Source organism: Eubalaena glacialis, chromosome 9, assembly GCF_028564815.1.
Source record: "Eubalaena glacialis isolate mEubGla1 chromosome 9, mEubGla1.1.hap2.+ XY, whole genome shotgun sequence".
NCBI lineage: Eukaryota > Metazoa > Chordata > Mammalia > Artiodactyla > Balaenidae > Eubalaena > Eubalaena glacialis.
This window is the reverse complement of record NC_083724.1, coordinates 54,989,296-55,010,605: the sequence shown is the minus strand read 5'-3', so window position 1 is coordinate 55,010,605 and position 21,310 is coordinate 54,989,296. Positions and strand designations below refer to the sequence as shown.

Below are 21,310 nucleotides of genomic sequence, written 5' to 3'. Positions count from 1 at the left end.
TTATCCTAGGAGACTTACCTATGCATTTTTTGTATGTGGTATTTCTCTCCCAAGCAGTCTTTCCTTCTTGCCCATGCTGCTGAAGCATCTTTTCTCTATTTTAGCAGTATGGAAAGTTCATGAGTTTGTGTAACGAGGACCTAAATATAAATACATAATTGTAGCTGACTTTGATTCTTTTTATTTTTTAAATTTGATAACCTAGGTTTGTAGATGGATTTTTGCATGCATTTTGCTGCAAGCTGATGCTTATGGTCTTTGTATTTGCAGATGTGGACAGGAGTCAGAGGAGATGAATGTGTTGATATGCATGGGAGGCTTTAGGTGATATGAAAAACAGTATGGTAGAGTTTGTAGGCTGAATCATATTTTGGAGATATTAATTAAATGAAAGCCATTCATTAACATTTCTCAGGCCCAATGTCCTAGATCTTAATTCAGATTAACATCCCAATGTATTTAACATGTTTCTCCCTTGATCCATTGGCCATTAAAAGTTATGTTCAAACTGTGTATTAAAACTATAATCATGGACATCTTTGCTACTGCTGTCCAAAGAAATACCTCCTAACACTTTCATTCTTAGCTAAATTTCTGAATTTTCGAAAATGGGTCCCCTTCCTGAGCCCCTCCCCTTCTTTTTCCTTTTTACAATTTCAAAAATTTCTTCATCCTAACTTTATGAGACTGTCAAGGAAGAAAATCTTACAACTATCATAAGACATTAAAGAAGACAGAACAAAATTGAATGCCTTGGGAGTTTTGTGTAGTACAAAAAAGCAAGGAATAATTTGGTTTATTTGTTTCTTCCCATCTAATATTTTTAGGTACAAGCCTATGCAGAAAGTGGATGGGGTTGCAGATGGTTTCACAGGAAGTGGTCAACAGACAGGCACATCTGTTGAGCAAACTGTAATTGCCCAAAGTCAACATCATCAACAGTTTTTAGGTATGTTAAGGTGTAATGCATATTAGTTGCTATCAGGATTTTGAAAACAAGAGAACAACTGGCAGTGTTTTCTCCAAGTACAATGTCTATTACAGATGTTAATTACATAGTTTTTTTTGTGTGCTGAAACTATGCACATTATATGATAGTTCTAGTTCATTTCTACTTTTTCGTAGAAAAAGAGCTTATTTTTAAAAATCTCAAGCTATGTAGAACTTTTAAATGCATATGAATTAAAAGCTCATTTCTATGAAATTGTTTTCCAGAATTTGTATTAATTGGGCATTTATGATCAAAATTGTGTGGTAGTTTCAGTAGTAACTTGAAGTGCCAAAAAGAATTCTCATTTCCTGCGTATAAAGTTGCATATGCATATAGTCTCAGATTAGAAAAAATTATTATAAACTTTTAAAAAGTAATTTATTCTTTTAAATTGATCACAGTATTTCCTACTTTTGTAATTTTATAGATGGTATACATGTTTCTTGTTATTTAAAGAGTTAAGGAAGTGGAACTTGAACATTTTGCATATTCCTGTCATAGCTAAAGGTGCAAAAATGGCACTTTAATTGACAGCTCTTCTAGAGATGAACATGCATAGTTTCGGTACAACAGATCAAGATAAGTAGAAGCTCTCAGAGAGTGCGTGTGTGTATGTGTCTGTGTGTGTGTATATGTGTCTATGTGCACTTCCTGACAAAGACAACTGAAATGTACTCTGGGGTCAGAAGGGCTACTGAAGTTGAAAGCATTATGGCAGCATTCCCAAGCTAGAGTCCTCAAGTATATTCTTGTAGACCCTTGAGCTCTCAGCAAGAATCTTTATGTTTTTTATTTTGTGTCCTTATTTCAATTATAATCTTAAAAAAAAATAAAAGCATATTCTGGATTACCTGGAAGACTAGAACGAATGCTGTTCTGCAATTTTAGTTTCCGCATTTGTATTTGAATTTATCATAAGGTTGGCACCAAAGTGTATTACATTAATTGTCCAGAGCCAATGAGAAAAGAACAGAGAGAGACTTACTATGTGAATTGCTCCTTCATGCCAAGGGAAGGCTAAATGATGTCCCCGTGCTCCGTGTATAGGAAAGTTTCACAGCTCATTTGAATATAGAAGCATAATGGGAGAACCAGCCATCATGAAGTATGTGTTGGTATAGGGCTATCAAACTCAAAAGATCCTGCGCTGCAGCAGTCAATACCATATTCATGTTGCAAGAGGTAATTTAGTTACAGGACAACAGCATCATCTATCATATCAAATTAATGTTGTTAAGTTTAATGTTATTTTTTTAGGTTTCTTTGTACTTATTTTGTAGGTCTTTTAGTTTATGATTATATGAGAGGTATAAGCATAATAAGTTTAAAGCTAGATTTATTTTTATATACCTAAGTAATATAATGATAAAAATAACTAAAATTGATACTGGCCAGCTCTAGGTATTTTTCTTATCATAGGGGTCCTATAGTGAGAGACACTGAGATATGTTATTTCCAATATAATCATAGTGAAAATTTAGTTTCTCCAAAATTTTAAAAGTATCCTCTCTATTCTTTTGTGCTGCTAAGTTTTGTTTATAAAATACTAATATGAAAAGTCCTTGCTTTTTGGACCGCTGACCTTTAAATTTTTTTCCTTTTTAGTCTTCTTAAATTTGCCCTCATTAATCTGTAATTGGCACCATCCACAATAACTGTTTTTCTGTTGTGTTGTCATGGTAACAGATGCATCTCGAGCACTTCCAGAGTTTGGAGAAGTTGAAATCTCTTCTCTGCCAGATGGTACTACCTTTGAGGATATCAAGTCACTGCAGAGTCTTTATCGAGAGCACTGTGAGGTAAGTCTTTTCAAACATAGTCGGACACGTGCTAGGTTTTGCCAGGCAACTTGCTAAAGCAAAATAATCAAACATATTCCTAGAGGACAGATAAAGTTACTTCATATTTCTTTGAGCACTAATAAGTTATCTTTTCTTCATGTCTCAGGGAGAATAAATTTTACTTTCCATCTTCTTAGCCTATTCTAATACGAATCCTTTGATGAAGCAATTCCACTTCTAGGTACTCATTCTAGAAAAATGCTTACATGTAGGGGAAGAGATAAGTGTACAGGGAACTTGTTGCATTATGGTTTTTAATGAAAAAGATTGCTTATAACTTCAATATCTAACAGGGAACTGAATAAATAAAATATGGTATGATCTATAGAGTAGAATGCTATGCAGCCATTAAAAAGAACAGGCAACTCTAAATGTACTTTTTGGAACAAGCTCCAGGATTTATTTTTAAGGGAAAAAGCAAGATGTAAAACAGCGAGTATAATATACTATCATTCGAGTGAAAAAGAACCTGTTATATACATCTCTCCAGAAGAAAGAACAAAATATTAATGCTGGTTGCCTTTGGGAACAAAACTTAGTGACTGGGAGTCAGGGGAAAGAGACTTAATTTTTCAATATACTCTTTTTACCTTTTGAATTTTACACCATGAGTGTGTATTTCTATCAAAACTATTTTCTAGAAATGTTTTATAAAGCACTTGAGGTGTTCCTTCCAGGGGTCATTGAGGCTCTAGTTTTGTTTTGTTTTCATGGTTAATTGAGTTTTCTCTTAGTGTTTTCCATCCCAACTCCTACTCCCTTTCTGAGTATCCTATATCAAAATTGGCTACATTGTCTCCAGGAGGTGAACTCTCTCCAAGCCCGCATGTACCTGCAGCTCACCTGGTAGAAAGAAGATAACAGGTTGCAATAAGAGTCTTCTAAAGTACCCCTCCTTTTGAAAGAGGACCTGTTTAGAACTTAAGTAGCTTTATTCCAGGGCTATTTATGATCTACTTAGAAGTAAAAGATAATCCTTGGGCAGTCCTCCTGACTGCTGATGAAGCAGTATGCAGTGAGAAGTCTCAGCTCATAACATTCACAGATTTTTGTTCCCACTCCAGAAATAAGAACTGCTTGAGTGAATCTGAGTACTTGTCAAGGGTGCTAGATTATTAACAACCAAGGGCAAGTTCTCTCTTTATTAACAAACTGTGTGCCAGAAGTGTTTTTCAACATGTCCTTCCAGTTTGTTGTTCCCAGCATTTCTTGTTATGATGAAAAACACTTACTATCTTTTTTTCTTTGACTGCTTTTCCCAATATTAGAGAATTTCTGGATGATCCTTACCTATCTAGAAAAAAATTTCTTTCTTTCTTTCTGCATGAATATCATGTATATTCAATGAAGATTTACATAAAGATTCTCTAATCAGTTTCTCATTTCTCTGTGTTCAGGTGAACCTTGCTTCAAGCAACCCCGCCTACACAAATATAATTTGGATTGTTTTAAGTTTCTCATATTTATTCAAAATATAACTTGGAGCATGATTATTTACATTACTAAAGAATATACATTAAAATTAATCTAAATGAAAAATTCCCCCAATAAGGTGAAAATATTCTTTGGATTACAAAATTTTAATTGTCAGGAATACTCTATATGAAGAGATATGAACATATATAGTAATTAATCTGCATGGGAAATGGCAGTTCATAGAATGATCCTCATTTATTTCAGAGTTACCAGTGTTCATGCCATCTCTCATGGGGCATAAAGACATATATGAAAAGGAAGAATTCTAATTATTTTTTCCTGTCACACTTCCAAACTTTTCAAGGACAGGTGCCTGAGTCTCGGATCCAGTTCTGTAAATGGTTGTTTGCCCTAAGCCAGTGGAATACGGATTATTTTAAACTATATTTGGCATACATTTTAGTTTGAACATATTTAAAAGTGGGTGGACAAATGATAAAAATGTTTTATTCATTTGTAAAACTGACTAAATGTGGCTGATATGAATGTCCTTTTCAGAAGAATTATTTGAGATTATTTCATTTGAAGAGATACTTAATTTAAGGTGCACTGAATTTGTTACTTGCCTTATTTTATTTCATATTTCCTATAATCTATGTTTTTAAGAAAGATTAATATACCCATTTTGGCTGTTATTTGGAATTCGCCCAGTTGGCTTATCAAAGATATTTTGGAAGTATCACTAGTTATGTAAGGAACAAATATAATTTTCTACACAAGATGCTCTGACAGTCATTTTTTTCTTTTAATATATGCATAGTGTTCTTACAGCAATCTCATAGCTAGAAATATGTAAGGTATTGTATCAGATATTACTAATTGCTTCATTAATAGACATCTCTCGGAATGTGCCTAAACTACATTTGGGAAAGCAGCTATAATAATTTGCCTCCTGAGAAGGTTTTGGGTTTTGCCTGGGAGCAAGGACATCTGGATGCCTTTCCTTCCAGGGCTTGCTTTTGTGTTTTTATTGTTGCTGATATTAAAGGGTGGGGAGCATGTTAATTAATTAGTCCCCTTCCCTCCATTTTCATTTTCCAACTACTTGCAACATTTCCTACTAGCTCCCAGAACATGCACCCAAACAGATTTTGCTTAATACTTGAATTGGTCTCAAGAGTGTTTTTGTATAGAACATCAATTATTCTCTGTATCATGCACAGGGCCAGATCTACACGGGTAGCACAGACTCCAGAATTACAAAGTTACAGTTTCCTCTTTCTGCCTTAAATGTTCAGACTGATTCTCTCGATTGCCCCTTGTTGTCTCTTAGCTTCTATGAATTTTGCAGATCTTGAAGGGGCTGTTTTACGTGTTTTTGTTCTCAATGCTGATGACATCAAACACGTTATACTGAGGACTTGTCTTTTATACCGAAAATAATCACAGAATCACGTGATCTTTGTACAAACAAATTTTGGTTTTATGACTGCTTTTTTTTTTTTTTTTTTAATTTAGCAGTGTGGATTTTTTTTTTTTTTCTAATATTTATTTATTTATTTATGACTGTGTTGGGTCTTCGTTTCTGTGCAAGGGCTTTCTCTAGTTGCGGCGAGCGGCGGCCACTCTTCATCACGGTGCGCAGGCCTCTCACTATTGCGGCCTCTCTTGTTGCGGAGCACAGGCTCCAGACGCGCAGGCTCAGTAGTTGTGGCTCACGGGCCTAGTTGCTCCGCGGCATGTGGGATCTTCCCAGACCAGGGCTCGAACCCGTGTCACCTGCATTGGCAGGCAGATTCTCAACCACTGCGCCACCAGGGAAGCCCATGGCTGCTTTTTATCTGAAGGCGAATTTGCAGACTAATTGCAATGGCAGGGTGAAATTAAATATGATCATCAAAAGTTAATGAAAGTGGCAAATTTTAGCGTCATCAAAAAAAAAAAATGTCCTTGATGCAGCTGGAGATCTAAGAGATAAAATTAAGGAGGAGGTGAGGGCCCCACCCCCAAGGTTAGAAAAGGGGATAGTCTTATAGCTTCTCTCTAAAGGGTGTATGCAGAGAGAGGATTGAATATAAGCCATTCTGTGACCACAGAGAGGTGTGTGCTGTGCTTTTCTTCTGCCAAGACAGGCACTACCCTCTGGAGGTCAGCCTGACTCTGTAGTTTCTGCCCCCAGCCTCTGCTTGGCTAGGAACACTCCAGAACCCATGGTCAGCAGCCCTAACCAGAGCTGATTTAGCTCTAACTCCGTCTGCCATACACAAGCACCTCCATACCCTTCTGCTTTTTTTTTTTATGGCTAGTGGACACAGCTAGTCCAGTAAAGACTGATGTGAATTGAATGTATGTTCTATGTCCCTGGGGATCTGAGAATAGTAAGGGAACCAGGGAAGTAGTGGGTTAAGGAATGAAAGAAAAGTTAGGGAAGCAAGCGTGAAAATGGAGAGAAAAGAGAGGAAAAAGTAAGGGTGGGATGTGAGGTCATTCTGGGAGGAATACAAGTTACCCTGCTTAATCATTTAAGAGTTATTTCCCCCCTTTTTTTCCTAGCTAATCTCTTTTGTTTTCCCATTTCCATTGGCAAAATTTAGTCCAGTTTCACCATATTAATTTAGGAACCCAAAAGTATCTTTACATTTAAGTCTTGTTACAGTATGTACTCCTCACACATCCCCATAAGAAATTTTGAAAGGTAATATCAATAACCATTTTGTTTTTTAGGCAATATTGGACGTTGTTGTGAATCTTCAATTTAGCCTGATAGAAAAATTGTGGCAAACATTCTGGCGCTATTCTCCCTCTACTCCAACTGACGGCACTACCATTACTGAATCAAGGTCAGAATCAATATGCTTTTCCAATTCATTTTCATGGCTGAGTAGATGTCACAGCTAACAAATTAGAGATATGTATACCAGTTGTGAACCTTACCTGATAACATTAATTGAATAGATTGAAATAAACCACAAACTGCTCTTTTGAGGTTTCAGCGTGTGTATTATAGCTCCCATTTATATTGATTTGGGGGACTGCAGTAGAACTATTTCATCCTCATGGAATTAGTATCATATCTGCCTTTCATACCGTCAGAAAGTATTAACGTGCATAGGCAGCTCTGGGGGAGTGTTATATATATCCAGCCGTGTGGCACCAGGGCAATGGTGGTATAGTTCTAACCTCAGTAATATTTGATAAACTAAAACTATTTTTAAAGTCCATTTTCTTTTTTATCCTCATTTGCCATCTATTCATTTGCTACATTTATTCACACCAGCAATCTGAGTGAAATAGAAAGTCGACTTCCGAAAGCAAAGCTGATAACTCTGTGCAAACATGAGTCTATCCTGAAATGGATGTGTAACTGTGACCATGGGATGTACCAGGCTTTGGTGGAGATTCTCATCCCCGACGTCCTTAGACCTATTCCTAGTAAGTTAAATGCAGACAAGTACGGATGCTTTTGTTCTCATACATTCCACCCAGGAAGTTTTGGGTAGTGATGTTGCAAACTAGAGTGATTCTAATCTCATTAAATTTGCCAAATAGAAAACATGCAACACAGAGTATTGCATGAAAGCAGCCTAGAGCAAAACTGTAGTAAAAAGGGAAAAATTCTCTGTTTTTCAATCTTTCATTTTCTTTTTGACAAAAAAGACAACCTATAGATGTGACAGCCCCAATGACTAATTGCAAGAACACTCCCAGGCCAGTCAACCATGTGAAAATCATTCTACCCAAGGAAAAGGTTTCCTTCAGAAAGCCCCGAATTTTTGAAATCTGTAATTGCTAGACCAGCCTCTTTCATGTTTGCTTTTGATTTGAAATGAATTTATCTTGGTTTCTACTGAAGTTGAATTTCTTTATAAAAGCATTTACTTTGTCACCGACATCATGTTAAGAACTACAAATGCAGTTTCCATTAACAGTAATGGTTAACTGGCATTTTGAGAGAAAAATCAATGTAACTGCACTAGCACTGTATTCCTGCCATGAAGCAAATAGGAATTACATAGATAAATTAGATTACTTTTTTAAGTGATAGTGTTTTTTAAACTACCCTGTTGCAAACAAAGCTATTTTTTGCAAGTGTCAATATAAAAGCCATCATGGATACTTGTGTTAGAGGCAGTTGAAATGATTTTAGGTCTACATCTTTATGAGCACCTACTAGTAACCTTGACTTTTAAAGATATGGAACAGAATTGCTACTCTACGGTGACATTAATAAGGTAAAAGCAATCTTTTAGCTTGTAAAATTAGCAGCCTTGTACTTGAAGTACACTCTTCACAGTTAATTTGTGTTAAATTGTTCCAGAAAATATTTAAATAGGGATTTAGCAAGAAATGGTGAAGATACTAACATTTGTATGTTTATACTTTCTTTTTTAAAATATGATAACAGTGGAAGATATGAGTTATTTCATATGTTCCCTACCACCTTAAAATATATGCTTAGACATACATTTACATATAATATCAATGAACACACACATAAACATACATAAATTTGTATAGAAATTAGTTTTTAAAAAATCCAGCTGCCATGGTCTCACATTTTTATAAATTACTAATATTTTCTACCCTATCTGCACCAAGTTTCCTGACTAAAGATTGATTAAAAGTGATGTTGTCATGGAAAATTTCAATGTGTAAATTCTCTACTGATTTATGTTCCAGAATCTGATTTTCCTGTTTTTGTCTTGCTTCCTGTGCTCTGAGTGATAATCTCTAGAGATGTTTAAGAGAAGTTGCATAGGGTAGCTCATTAGCCTATGACATCTTGCCACCAACATAAATTTCTCTCATGAGATATAAGGAAAGGTGTCAGTGAATGCTTTCTTTTTTGAGGCCAGTCAACAACATCAGTATTCATTAAACAATTCTAAAATCTCTTGCTTCTATGTTAGCATCACAAGACTTTAACTTGTAAACTCAGCAGTTCCCTAAGTTAAATCATGTATCAAGTGTAGTTGGCTTTAAACCCCAGAATTTTTAAGCACACAATACACATGACCTTTGTTTTTGGCAAATTTTGATTTGAAAACCATTTTATTTTGTCAAGTAGTTTGTCTCTGCATTCAGACAACTCAAATTCAGGAATTATCTCATGAGTATAGTTTTACAGTTTCTCTGAAATTACAAGATGCATTAAGGTGCCACCCTACCAAGTAAATTTGGAATTTTCATTCCTGTTCTATAACAAGACTTAACAAAAATAAAGCTTAAAATACAGTGTAGATCACTGTCTTCTGATTGTATGCATTTTAATATTAATCATAAGCAGGTTGAGACAAGTTAGCTTTAAAGTAGTTTTAAATTTCTAACCATCCATTCATGAGAAAAAGTTGTCAATCTGCACAATTTGATCTGACATGAATCCCTATAGAGAGAACGAACTTAATTTTATTTTTGAAAATTTAATTTTCCTGGCTACTAGTACTTCACTCTACCATTTACTGTCCAGATGGGATTCCTTTTTTTAGCCAAAAAAGTCTGCATATCACACTAATTTAAAGTCAGCTTGAAGCTACTATACTCTAAAATACATTTATCTGAAAATGGGGGAAAAAAAGTGAAGTGTAAAAAATTGTGTAAGAACTCAACTGGTAACACTCAAATGTACAATTTATGATTATAATTAAAGGTGACCCAAAATGTCATTTAGTACAAAAAAGGAAAAACTTACAATCATTTGAGATACAAAACATATCTTTTTATTTTACAATCTCCCTAGCATTAAATGTGTCTAAATAAAACAAGACCCATATTAAATTTTTTTAAAGTAACTTTTCCCAGTTCTTATTTTTTTCAGATTAAGTAATTATTATATATTAATTATAGAAAACTATGTAATACAGATAGCCAAATTGAATCTTGTACAAAATTTTACTGAGTTTCAAAGAGGGTCTTTAATTTTTTTTTCCACTCTTTTTCATTTCCATTCATGCCTGCCCTCCATGGTTCCAGTACATAATACAACAGAAAAATATTTTTCTTTCTTTTTTCTTTTTGGCTGAAGTGAGAAGCTTTGGAAATTTCAAAAAATTAGTTCTCAAGAAATTTCCAACTCAGTGTTTCCAATAGATGATTCTCATGGTTAAAAGTCTGCACTTCTTGAGTGTTTTTCCTGATCAAAATGTAGCCATCTCAGTCTCTCTTCTGTCATTTGACCACTTAAAGAAATCATTTTTAAAAATTGGTTGTTTTTATTATTGGAATAGTAAAATTTATATCTTTTGCAATTAATTTGAGTAAGTTAATTATTTCTAACCCTGCTTTAACAAAAGTAATAAAGAAGCATGTCAGACTCATTTGAGCACAGAAAGAAAAACCAAGGAATTTAATCCCATCGTTAATATTCTTGGGAGCCTTGGACAAAAATGTAACTTCTCTGTCTCATTGTGGACTACCAATTGTAAGCCTTATCCACATTATAGGGAACCCACAGGGATTTATTTTCTGTTGTGGGTGCTTGAGACACTTACTTATTAAATGTCTAAAACTGCTCCCTGCACTGTGGAGCCTTGGGCACAGGTGAAATAAAATGCTACTGACTGAATTACTTGTTGAACAAGAGAAGAATTCTGTTTCCTATTATACAGCCATCTCAGTAAGCAGATCTGTTCTTATAAAATAGTCATAATCACCCCTGTTAACGGAAAATGCTTCTAATCATTTTATGACCACCATAAAAACTACTCTCATGGGACCTATCCCTATTCAGGTTTTAACAGAGATGTAAAGAATATGGAATGGACTGTTTTAGGAATATCTTAAGAATATTGGTCTCTGTGACAGCAATTTTATTATCACAGTGTTCTTTTATCGCTACCTGCCAGTGAAATGGAGAATAGTTATCCAGAATTATCAAGGCGGGCAATTTTAATTTTACTGTACTTTTCAACACGAGTGAGAGATAACTACTCTAATTCACATGTTCTAATGTAAAGAGATGCATAGAGAAAAAGAGAAAGCTTTGCATTATTTTCTTTTTAACTAAAGAAATGAAAATAGGTTAAGAGCTTGAAAAAAGTCAAGATAAAGAATTTCTAAAGAAAAAACTTAGCCTTTGAGCACAAAGCTGTTTTTGAAAAGAGTGTTTTGTCTAAGATAAAAAATTCCATAAGTATATTCACAACTGGTATATGTTGCTATAAGCAAAAATGTTTGAATGTTTTCATTTCCCAACAAAGTATCATAAGTATCTGGGAACAAAATAGCTTTAAAAGACAAGCCCATGATATAATATTTGGATTCTTTCAAAGTTAGGAATAATGTTAAATAAAGTCTTGTCAATGAGGATAATATAAGCTCTGTGCTATTTCACATGTTGTGCTTGCATGTTTTCCCTTATTCTAGCATAAAGATTAATGTTCTTTGGTATCTTTTTCGTTCTGCTTTTATTCTTTAACATTTAGGTGCCTTGACCCAAGCCATTCGAAATTTTGCAAAAAGCCTTGAAGGTTGGCTTTCCAATGCCATGAACAATATTCCACAGAGAATGATACAAACCAAGGTACACTTTTATGTCCTTGCTTCTTCTTTTGTGTTTAGGAAATCGTTCTGAACTATGAATTTTAAATCTGTCCTATCAAATGATGTTATGTAGAATATTAACATTATAATAAATTAAATCTTTTTAAATTGATTTTTGTATTTGTATTTTATAACCATGTGGTAAAGAACTTGCACAAGATATGTTGTTTGATAATACTCCTTTCAGAGAGACTAGAGAAACATTTTAGGTGTGGTGTATTTATCAGCCCTTTTCTAAAGTGTATATTTAAGATTGCTTAATTTCAAATATTGAAAAGAACAGCCTAGAATGTTCAAATGGTTTCCATTTGAGTTTTAGATTTTTTAGGTCCCCTAATATACTCATTGTATTCCGAAATGTTCATGTAAATTAATAACCATTTGCTTTTCAGGATGTTTTGTTTTTTTAACACTGGAGAATGCTTTTGTGAATCAAGTAATTATTTTTTTTTAATAATTTTTTTTTTAATTTATTTTTGGCTGCGTTGGGTCTTCGTTGCAGTGCGCGGGCTTCTCATTGCCGTGGCTTCTCTTGTTGTGGAGCACGGGCTCTAGGCGCACGGGCTTCAGTAGTTGTGGCATGCGGGCTCAGTAGTTGTGGTTGGCGGGCTCTAGAGCACAGGCTCAGTAGTTGTGGTGCATGGGCTTAGTTGCTCCGCGGCATGTGGGATCTTCCCGCACCAGGGCTCGAACCCGTGTCCCCTGCACTGGCAGGCGGATTCTTAACCACTGTGCCACCAGGGAAGCCCAAGTAATCATTTCTTAAAGAGAACAGTTATCTCATAGTTGATGAGTGTATTTCAGGAATGTGGATTATTTAGCTAGAGATATGAATTCTACTCTCCACTTTGTCCCCTACTAACCATGTTACTTTAGGTTAATCTGTGAACATACATGACAGATGGGACTGATTCTGTCTAAACTTTGATAACAAAAATCACATTTGTGGCCTTTTGTCAGGGTCTGTATCTACTGTCAGACGCCAGCAATATGCCTTGGCTTTCAGTTTGAGAGTGTGATTGAAGCTCTTGTAGCTGACAAGTCTGTGATAGCACAAGTCTGCTTCAGCTTAAGGTTTGCAATAACACATTCTATCTCTAAAACATATAGAAGGACACATTTCATGGATATGCCCACCGTAGATTGTTGCTTTAGAGCTGTGCTGTCAATACAGTAGGGCTAACCACATGTGGCTATTTAAATTGTAAATTTAATTAAATTGCATTAAAATTTACTTCCTCAGTCACACTAGGTACATTTCAAGTGCACCTTAACCCATGTGGCTAGTGGCTACCGTACTGGGTAACACATATGTAGAGCATTTCCATCATTGCAGAAAGCTCTCCATGGTAGTGCTATTCTAGAGTGCCACGTTCAGGTAGGCAAATAAAGGAGGTGCTATTTGATTATGATGGTCAGAGGAATGCTTTCCAACTTGCAAAGTCAGTCATAGTTATAACAATATTTTCAAACAGCTAAAAGCACCTCCTGCCCCAGTGTCATCAAAGTGGATGTGGTAGCAATCCATCTGCAATATGGGCCATCTCATTGATCTCCAGAGTTGATTTGGGTGGTTTACCTTGGTGGAAGGTGCCTTCTGCTATTCCTCTCTCACGGACATGCAGCCTTTTTTCAGCTGAGCATTTAATCAACAAAGATGATCTAGCGTGACAGTGGAAACAGCATAATGAGGTTGTGACTGAAAGTTATTATCAAAATGCCTGGATTCATATCCCACCACTGTACTGTAGTTTCTGTGTAACCTTGAGCAAGATAGTTAACCTCCCTAAGTCACGATATGTGTCTAATAGAATGTTTATGAGAATTGAGCAAGGTAATGTAGGTTAGGCATTTAACACAGTGCCTGGAACGTGATATGTCCTTGATTAGTATAAACCACAGAGATGGGAAAATGTGAAATACTCTCTTTGGGGGTACGTGAACGTCCCCCAAGTTCCACATGGTCCTGAAACATCTCACTATCAAGACAGAGCATCCTTTGGCCTGTGGAACACCTTCTACCGCTCAGCCAACTGACTGTTCAATCAATTGCTTGTTACATACCGATAGTGATTTAATGTCATTCCTGTAAATATGTTAAAGTCCTCATTAGATCACTTGCTATGCAAGTAACAAATTTTCATGAGATCATGAGATTTAGATATTTACCTAGACTTTTTCTTTGTCGTTATCTTTGCTATCTTTCAATATAACCCAGTTTGTTCAGGGTTTCAGCAGGAAAGAAATGGTATATCCAAAGGGGAGAATAATTGAATAGAGTTTAAGAAGGGTCTGTTTCTAAACGTGTGAAAAGAGTTAAGAAAACCAAGGAGGAATGGTAAAGCACCCCAGGACTAGCAATAGTGGGAAACCTGCCCATCGCTAGGTCTGAAGGGGAAAGAAGTGATTATGGCATCAGATCTTCTCCTTCCTCCAGAACTGTGGCCTTAGGAAGGAGAGAGCAGAGGTTGTGAGGGAATGAATACTTTGACTACTTTCTTCCATCCTTCAGTCTCCTACCAGTGACTTTCACTGGCCAAACCCAACTGGAAGCCAAAGGGCAAGAGAGGCAGTTAACGTAATCTATTCAGTTTAGTCTTCCTGGGCACAGAGCAGAATGGAGAAGGCTGGAAAGTACATTTTGAAGGACAAATGGAGATTTTTCTGGATAGCCCTTTTACAGAAATTCAAATTCTGAAGAGTTCTTCTTGTTGCTTGTATCCGATAAGTTTATTAGCTATGTATTTGCTAATAAAGTCTTTGAGTGCTCTTATTTCACCTCAGAATTACCCACTCCTATTTCACCTCTATAAAATAAAGGTAAAAAGAGTGAATCTTAATGACAGTGCTCTGAAAAGCATGTTTTTTAATCCAGTTTAAAAAGTGGGACTGGATAGTGTGGTTTTCCAAGTAAAAGGAAAAAATTTTTATTTGCTTAATTTGTAGTTGACTGTCGTACAGAGAATAAGAAATGAAAATCAACATTTTTCCTACTTGTCTCGACTAAATCATTTCTTGCTATGGATTAGTAGCTACTTGCAAGACTGGTTTAATTAATGGTGCACTCAGATGTTGAAGAATGTGGGAGTTTGTTTTAGCCTTGACCTCAGCCTACTCAAAAGGAAAGTAATACTTGGTTTAGAGGTTTAAATGCTATAATTTACAAATAAGCTCTCTCACCAAATGAATTTGAAATAAGTATCAGAGGGAAGCATTTAAAATTTGGCAAGGGAATAAAGATTTGAAGATTGTGGTGGTTTCTTTTACTGGAGGGGAAAAAAAAATCCCAATTTAATTGGATTTCTTTACAGGTTGCAGCTGTAAGTGCCTTTGCCCAGACTCTGCGAAGATACACGTCGCTCAATCACCTGGCCCAGGCAGCTCGTGCAGTGCTTCAGAACACTTCTCAGATCAACCAGATGCTCAATGACCTCAACCGTGTCGACTTTGCCAATGTCCAGGTACTCTTTCAATGTCCAGGTTTTCTTTCAAAACATGTCTTTTAATGAAAGGTATCCAATTTTTTTCTTCTTAATTAGGATCATCATATTTCTTTTCAAAGTTACATCAATTCACAGGCACATCTAGGTTCACAATATCCTGAAGGAGGAGAGTTTTACTCAGCTATGGCTTTACTCCTCCTCTGTTTTGCAGTTAAAGTCTGCTAATATTTATAGTGCTAGACAGCAACATATGTCACCAGGGTTTGCTGAATGATTAATAGAGTAATGATGACCACAGTCATTGAAGTTTGGTAGGCAGGAGATGAAACTCTTTCATCTACTAGCTGTGGGGTCTTGGGCAAGTTACTTAACTCTTCTGGGCTTTACTTTCTCCATTTTATAACACATATCTTAGATTATTGTTTACATATTTAGTAATACGTAAAGCCCATAGCACCATGACACGCACACGAGAAATTTGTTCTTAAAAGTGCCCCACCTTGAAAGAAGCAAGAACAACTCTATTTCAGAGTTTACTATAGGTACCTGGTAAATATTTGTTATTTTAAAAGAATTAGGTGCAACATATCTGACTCTTTTGATCATCCAAATGAAAGAATAATTTTTTAACCTAATGATAAAACTACTCACTTGTACGTCAAAGTACACATAAAAAATAGCTACTTTAGGAATATTATTATGGAGTCCCAACAAATATTTTATTTCACGTACTAAAATAATGAAGCTAATTGTTACCAATGAAAAAAAACCATCCATGGCTCACTCAAAGCAAAAGCAACAAAAGATACATAAATATTGAACATAATCAAAATTTTAAACTTCTGTGCTTCAAAAGAGACCATCAAGAAAATGAAACGACAGCTTATAGTATTGAAAAAATGTTTGCAAATCATATATCTGATAAAAATTTATATCTAGACTATATAAAAAGAACTATTATAACCCAACAATGAAAAGACAACCTCGTTTAAAAAATGGGCATAGATCTAAATAGACATTTCTCCAAAGAAGATATACAGATGTCCAATAAAGTACCGGAAAACTCATTCATTAGCCGCCAGGGAAATACAGATTAAAACCACACTGAGGGGCTTCCCTGGTGGCGCAGTGGTTAAGAATCCACCTGCCAATACAGGGGGCACAGGTTCAAGCCCTGGTCCGGGAAGATCCCACATGCCGCACAGCAGCTAAGCCCGTGCGCCACAACTACTGAGCCTGTGCTATAGAGCCCACGAGCCACAACTACTGAAGCCTGTGTGCCACAACTAGTGAAGTCTGTGCACCTAGAGCCTCTGCTTCTCAACAAGAGAAGCCATCGCAATGAGAAGCCCGTGCACCGCAACGAAGAGTAGCCCCCACTCACTGCAACTAGAGAAAGCCCATGCACAGCAACGAAGACCCAAGGCAGCCAATAAATTAACTAATTAATTAATTAAATCTAAAAAAAACCCTGAGATACGACTTCACACACACTAAAATGGGTATTATCAAAAAATAAAATAAAATGGGTATTATCAAAAAGACAATAACAAGTGTTGGTGAGGATGTGCAGAAATTGGAACCCTTATACACTAGTGATGGGAATGCAAAATGCTGCAGCCACTTTGGAAACAGTATGGCAGTTCCTCAAAACGTTAAACGTAGAGTTACCATATGATATGGCAGTTTCACTGCTAGGTACATACCAAGAAAAATGAAAACATGTCCACCTAAAAACTTGTTCATGCGTGTTCCAGCAGCATTATTCATATTAGCCACATAAAAGTGGAAACAACCCAAATGTCCATTAACTGATGACTATGTGAACAAAATGTGATATTCCACACAATGGAATATTATCGGGCAATAAAAAGAGATGAAGTTCTGATACATGCTACAACAGAGATGAACATTATACTAAGTGAAAGAAACCAGATACAAAGGACCGTACATTGCATGATTCCATTTATATGAAATGTGCAGAATAAGTACATCTATAGAGACAAAAAGTAAATTAGTAGTTGCCTAGGTCCTGTAGACTGGAGGGATTGGGAGGTGACAGATAAGGAGTAGTATGGGGTTTCTTCTTGGAGAAATGAATACATTCTAAAATTGATTGTGATGATAGAGGCACTACTCTGTGAATATACTGAAAGAAACCATTGAATTATATACTTCAAATGAATGAATTGTTCGCTCTGTGAATTATATCTCAATAAAACTGTTTTAAAAAACAATATTGTTGCTTAAAGATAAACTAATTATTACTCCATTTCCTACAAAGTTTAATCTACAATTCTGGACTAGTTTTATCGTTTAAAATATATCAAAAAGTAACATTTGGGTTTGATTTATTTTAGGGTGTCGTTAATTAGTTAAGTTCATTCTGACTTTCATGAATTGGGTTTAAACTTCTAATGTGTATAGTTTTTCTTAGATCTACATAAATATTTTTATATATACAAGCACACATATGCACACACATGCAAATACGTAACCTCCACAAGAACAAACTGTCTCACGTTTACAAATCCATTAACTTTACATATTTCAGTGGAATTTACATTAACTGATTTTAATGGGAATATTAAGAGTTCATACATTATTGCCTTAAAATGTATACTGTTATGTTTTTTTCAAATCTTCATTCAGAAAAGATATGTTTAAAAGTACTTTAAGAAAAGTTGAAATGGTAAGGCAACTTCTAGTTTCAAAAAGTAATTTAAGTTTAATAACAGAAAATATATTTAAGAATGATTCCTAATAATATCTGAGAAAGATTTAAAATTTTCTGTTAACATTATTTTCATTCGTATAGTTGTGTGTCTGAACCCTATGAAGTATGTACAGAAATGAGTTCTTCCTGGTTATAAACGCCAGCCTTGGCAACATTATTGCATATAAATGGTCAGTTATACATCTATACTACTACTCATCCCCCACTCACCGACTTTGAGGTTACCTTTTCCCTTCCTTTATTCTCAGCTACCAAGTTTTTCTGGGTCCACGTGACAGTTATTAGTGCTGAAACCTGTGTGCTTAAGTATCTGTCCTCCAAGACCTCCTTCCTTTCATTAGAGGACCATGAGCACAGTGGTGTGCCCTCCATTTCCCCCTACATTTTACCTCTCACAACTCTGTTCATTTTCACATGTAATCTCTTTCTCAGGTTAGCATATTTTATCTTTAACTCCTTTCTTTCCTTTTCTGTTCCACATTTTGCCTGGTTTTCTGTCTTCTGCCTCCCATTCCGCCTTCATCACCCTCTCCTGTTCATTTGGAAGTCCCTGCCCCTACGAGATTAACCTCAGTTAAGACTGACACATATAGGGTGATGCTCTTGTAATAAGGGAACTTTAATTTAAAACAATGAAATCACATGTAAGTGTCAATATTTTTAATGCTCTAAGAGCTTATGTTTCTTTCAGGATATCCATAAATCTCTTTCATCACTTCATTCTTCTCTAATTAGATCTTTTCTTCATGCATTCAGGATAATTTTCCTATTGCCATATAATTGGTTTTCTGTTTTAATTAACTGATAGCGTTACAATAGTATTGCTTTCTAATTGTTTTGCGTAAATGGATAGTTTTCCAAATACAGTATGGGCTAAATATACTTGGGTTGGTTGACCTGATAACCTAACTTTTGCATATACTTGTGTTTCTGTATTTAAAAGACATTCTAATTTTGAAGCTACTGACTCCTTATCATCTTGGAGATAATTTATTTCCAACTTAATAATATCTTTAATTTTCATCCTTACTTTTTTCCTCTATAGAATTGAAATATCCAAATTCCTTCACAGGAATATACTTCACAGGAGTATTTACAGTGTACTCTATTGTTAGTATATTTTCAATCTGAAGAGTAGTAAAATGAAATATAATATAAAGTAGTTTGAAAAATCAGAATAATGTCCTGTGGCTTTACTTCTCTAAGTTTAGTTTTAGATTATCATTATCTCTTGGCAAGAACTAACTTCCTAGGAAGCAGTGAGTTTGAATTTATGTTAAGAAATGAAATTAAATTCTTCCAAGGATACCAGTAAGTTCCTCCTGCCTCTTACCAATGCACAGAAATATCTTCCACAATGGGTATAGAGTTTCAGTTTTGCAAGATGAAAAAGAGATCTATTGCACAATAATGAGCATATAGTAAACACTCCTATACTATACACTTAAAAATGGTTAAGATGATAAGTTTTATGTTATATGTTTTTTACCACAATAAAAAAATGCTTAGCCATTAATGAAAAAACGAAAACAACCTCCCCTAGCCTTTCTTGAGACATAAATTCTTCCCTGGGTGCTCTTCTGGACTCCTAAATTGATATAAAAGTTCTGGGAGTCATTTAACAGTGTATTTTGAAAAATCTATCATGTAGAAATAAGTACAAAAGTAAGCAAAGATGTAGTTACTAGATTGCTAATTCCAGCATTTTTCCTAATAGTAAAAAATTGGAATGACCATAAACGTGTAACTATATGGAATTGGTTTTGTAAATAATGGAATATTTATGCATTGAAGCAAATTCAATCACTGAACAATAAATATAGCTCCTCATTTGCCTATATGGAAAGTCATTTATCATATATAGTGAAGTGAAACTAAGCAAAATATCAAGTAAAATGTATAATATGATGCTCTTTTAAAACAACATATGTACACAAGCATACATGCATATGTCTATACTGCATGTGAACAGTTTGAAAGTTAGTGTGTTGTAGTTATCTCTTAATGTCGGCATTTTAGATATTCTTAATATTTTGTTCCTTTTTGTTTATTTGTATTTTCAATTTTTAATAATCCTTGTAGTGTACTTAAAATACTTAAAAGTGATATTTAGGAGGTAAAATCGGAAAGACTATTACTAATTAGATAAGAGAAAGAAGGATAGTAGATGGTATCATCAGCTGGGAATGTAGAAGAAACCTTAGGTTTCCCTGGAGAAATAAAATGAATTGAGTTTGGGCATTTTATATTTGAAGTACCTCCCAGTTGAAATGTCTCTTAAATAAGGTAAAGTCTGTAGGGTCAGGAGAGGTGCTGGAACCAGAGGGTGGAGATTAGGGGTTTATTTAGTTGAAATGGTTGATTTGAATAAATTTGTCCTCTGAGAACAGATAGATTGAAAGCTATAGACACTTTTCAGAAAAATACATACATATTCACAATGTTTTAGATATAGAATTAGGACCTTCACAGACACCCCTCCACAGAAATCTATTGTGAAAATATTATCTGGACACAGTGAACCCAGTTTAAAAAGTCTTGTCACATTTCATTTCTCTAATGTTATGCTTGGGGAAAATGAGGCCCACGCAGATTAAATGAATTGCTTGAAGTCAGTTTAGCTGATTTAGGCCCTATGTTATCATCCACGTCCTTACTCAAATATTATATTACCAAATAATTGTATTCTGACCTTAAGAGTATAGTATTTTTTTAATGTTAAAATACAACATAGCACTAGAAACATTGTAAAACTTATGGCAACCATTGAAAATTAACTTTAAAAGTTCCTGTTTTCATTGCTATTACCAAACATGAAACTTTCCTGTCAGAACCAGAAGGAAAACTATAGTGATCAAATTTCTTGGCAGGTAGCCTTCCTACATTTTCTCAAACGTATTTTTGTTGTTGTTGTTGTTTTCGGTTCTGTAAATTAATTTGCATTCATAGCCTTGCCTCTATAGCCCTTGAGACTTCAGTTTCTTATCCATAAAACTCATATAGCATATACTTCTACCTTGTATCATTCAGTGTTTGTTTTTGTTTTAATCCTGAGGGACCACTTTTGGCCAATTGAATCTATTTATCCATCTGACTTACCCTATATCTTTTCAAATGAATTGGCTTTAAAGTTTTATCTGATTGGGAGAAAAAAGAGAGGGAGTAAAAACTAAAGAAAGACGCCACATACTGTAGGTTCAGGCTCCTATTTTTCTTAAGTAATCATGTATTTTAGTCTTTCACACAGACTAGTTAATGTAGAAAAACCAAGTCATACTTTTATGTCACATCACTTTTTCATGCACAAAGGCGATGTTAGTTTCCTTAATAACCGACAAGTAGT

At 35.1% G+C, this 21,310-nt stretch overlaps 1 protein-coding gene across 6 annotated transcripts in view; it reads left to right on the top strand.

Annotated features, from left to right (window-relative positions):
* RFX3 (regulatory factor X3) overlaps positions 1-21,310 on the top strand; it is a 289,898-nt gene that overhangs the window by 235,914 nt on the left and 32,674 nt on the right. For all 6 annotated transcript variants that reach the window (XM_061201235.1, XM_061201234.1, XM_061201231.1 and 3 more), the window contains 6 exons: positions 828-949; positions 2,678-2,790; positions 6,973-7,088; positions 7,526-7,680; positions 11,670-11,767; positions 15,099-15,248. In XM_061201235.1, coding sequence (XP_061057218.1) covers positions 828-949; positions 2,678-2,790; positions 6,973-7,088; positions 7,526-7,680; positions 11,670-11,767; positions 15,099-15,248 — 754 coding nt within the window. The remainder of the gene's footprint in view (positions 1-827; positions 950-2,677; positions 2,791-6,972; positions 7,089-7,525; positions 7,681-11,669; positions 11,768-15,098; positions 15,249-21,310) is intronic.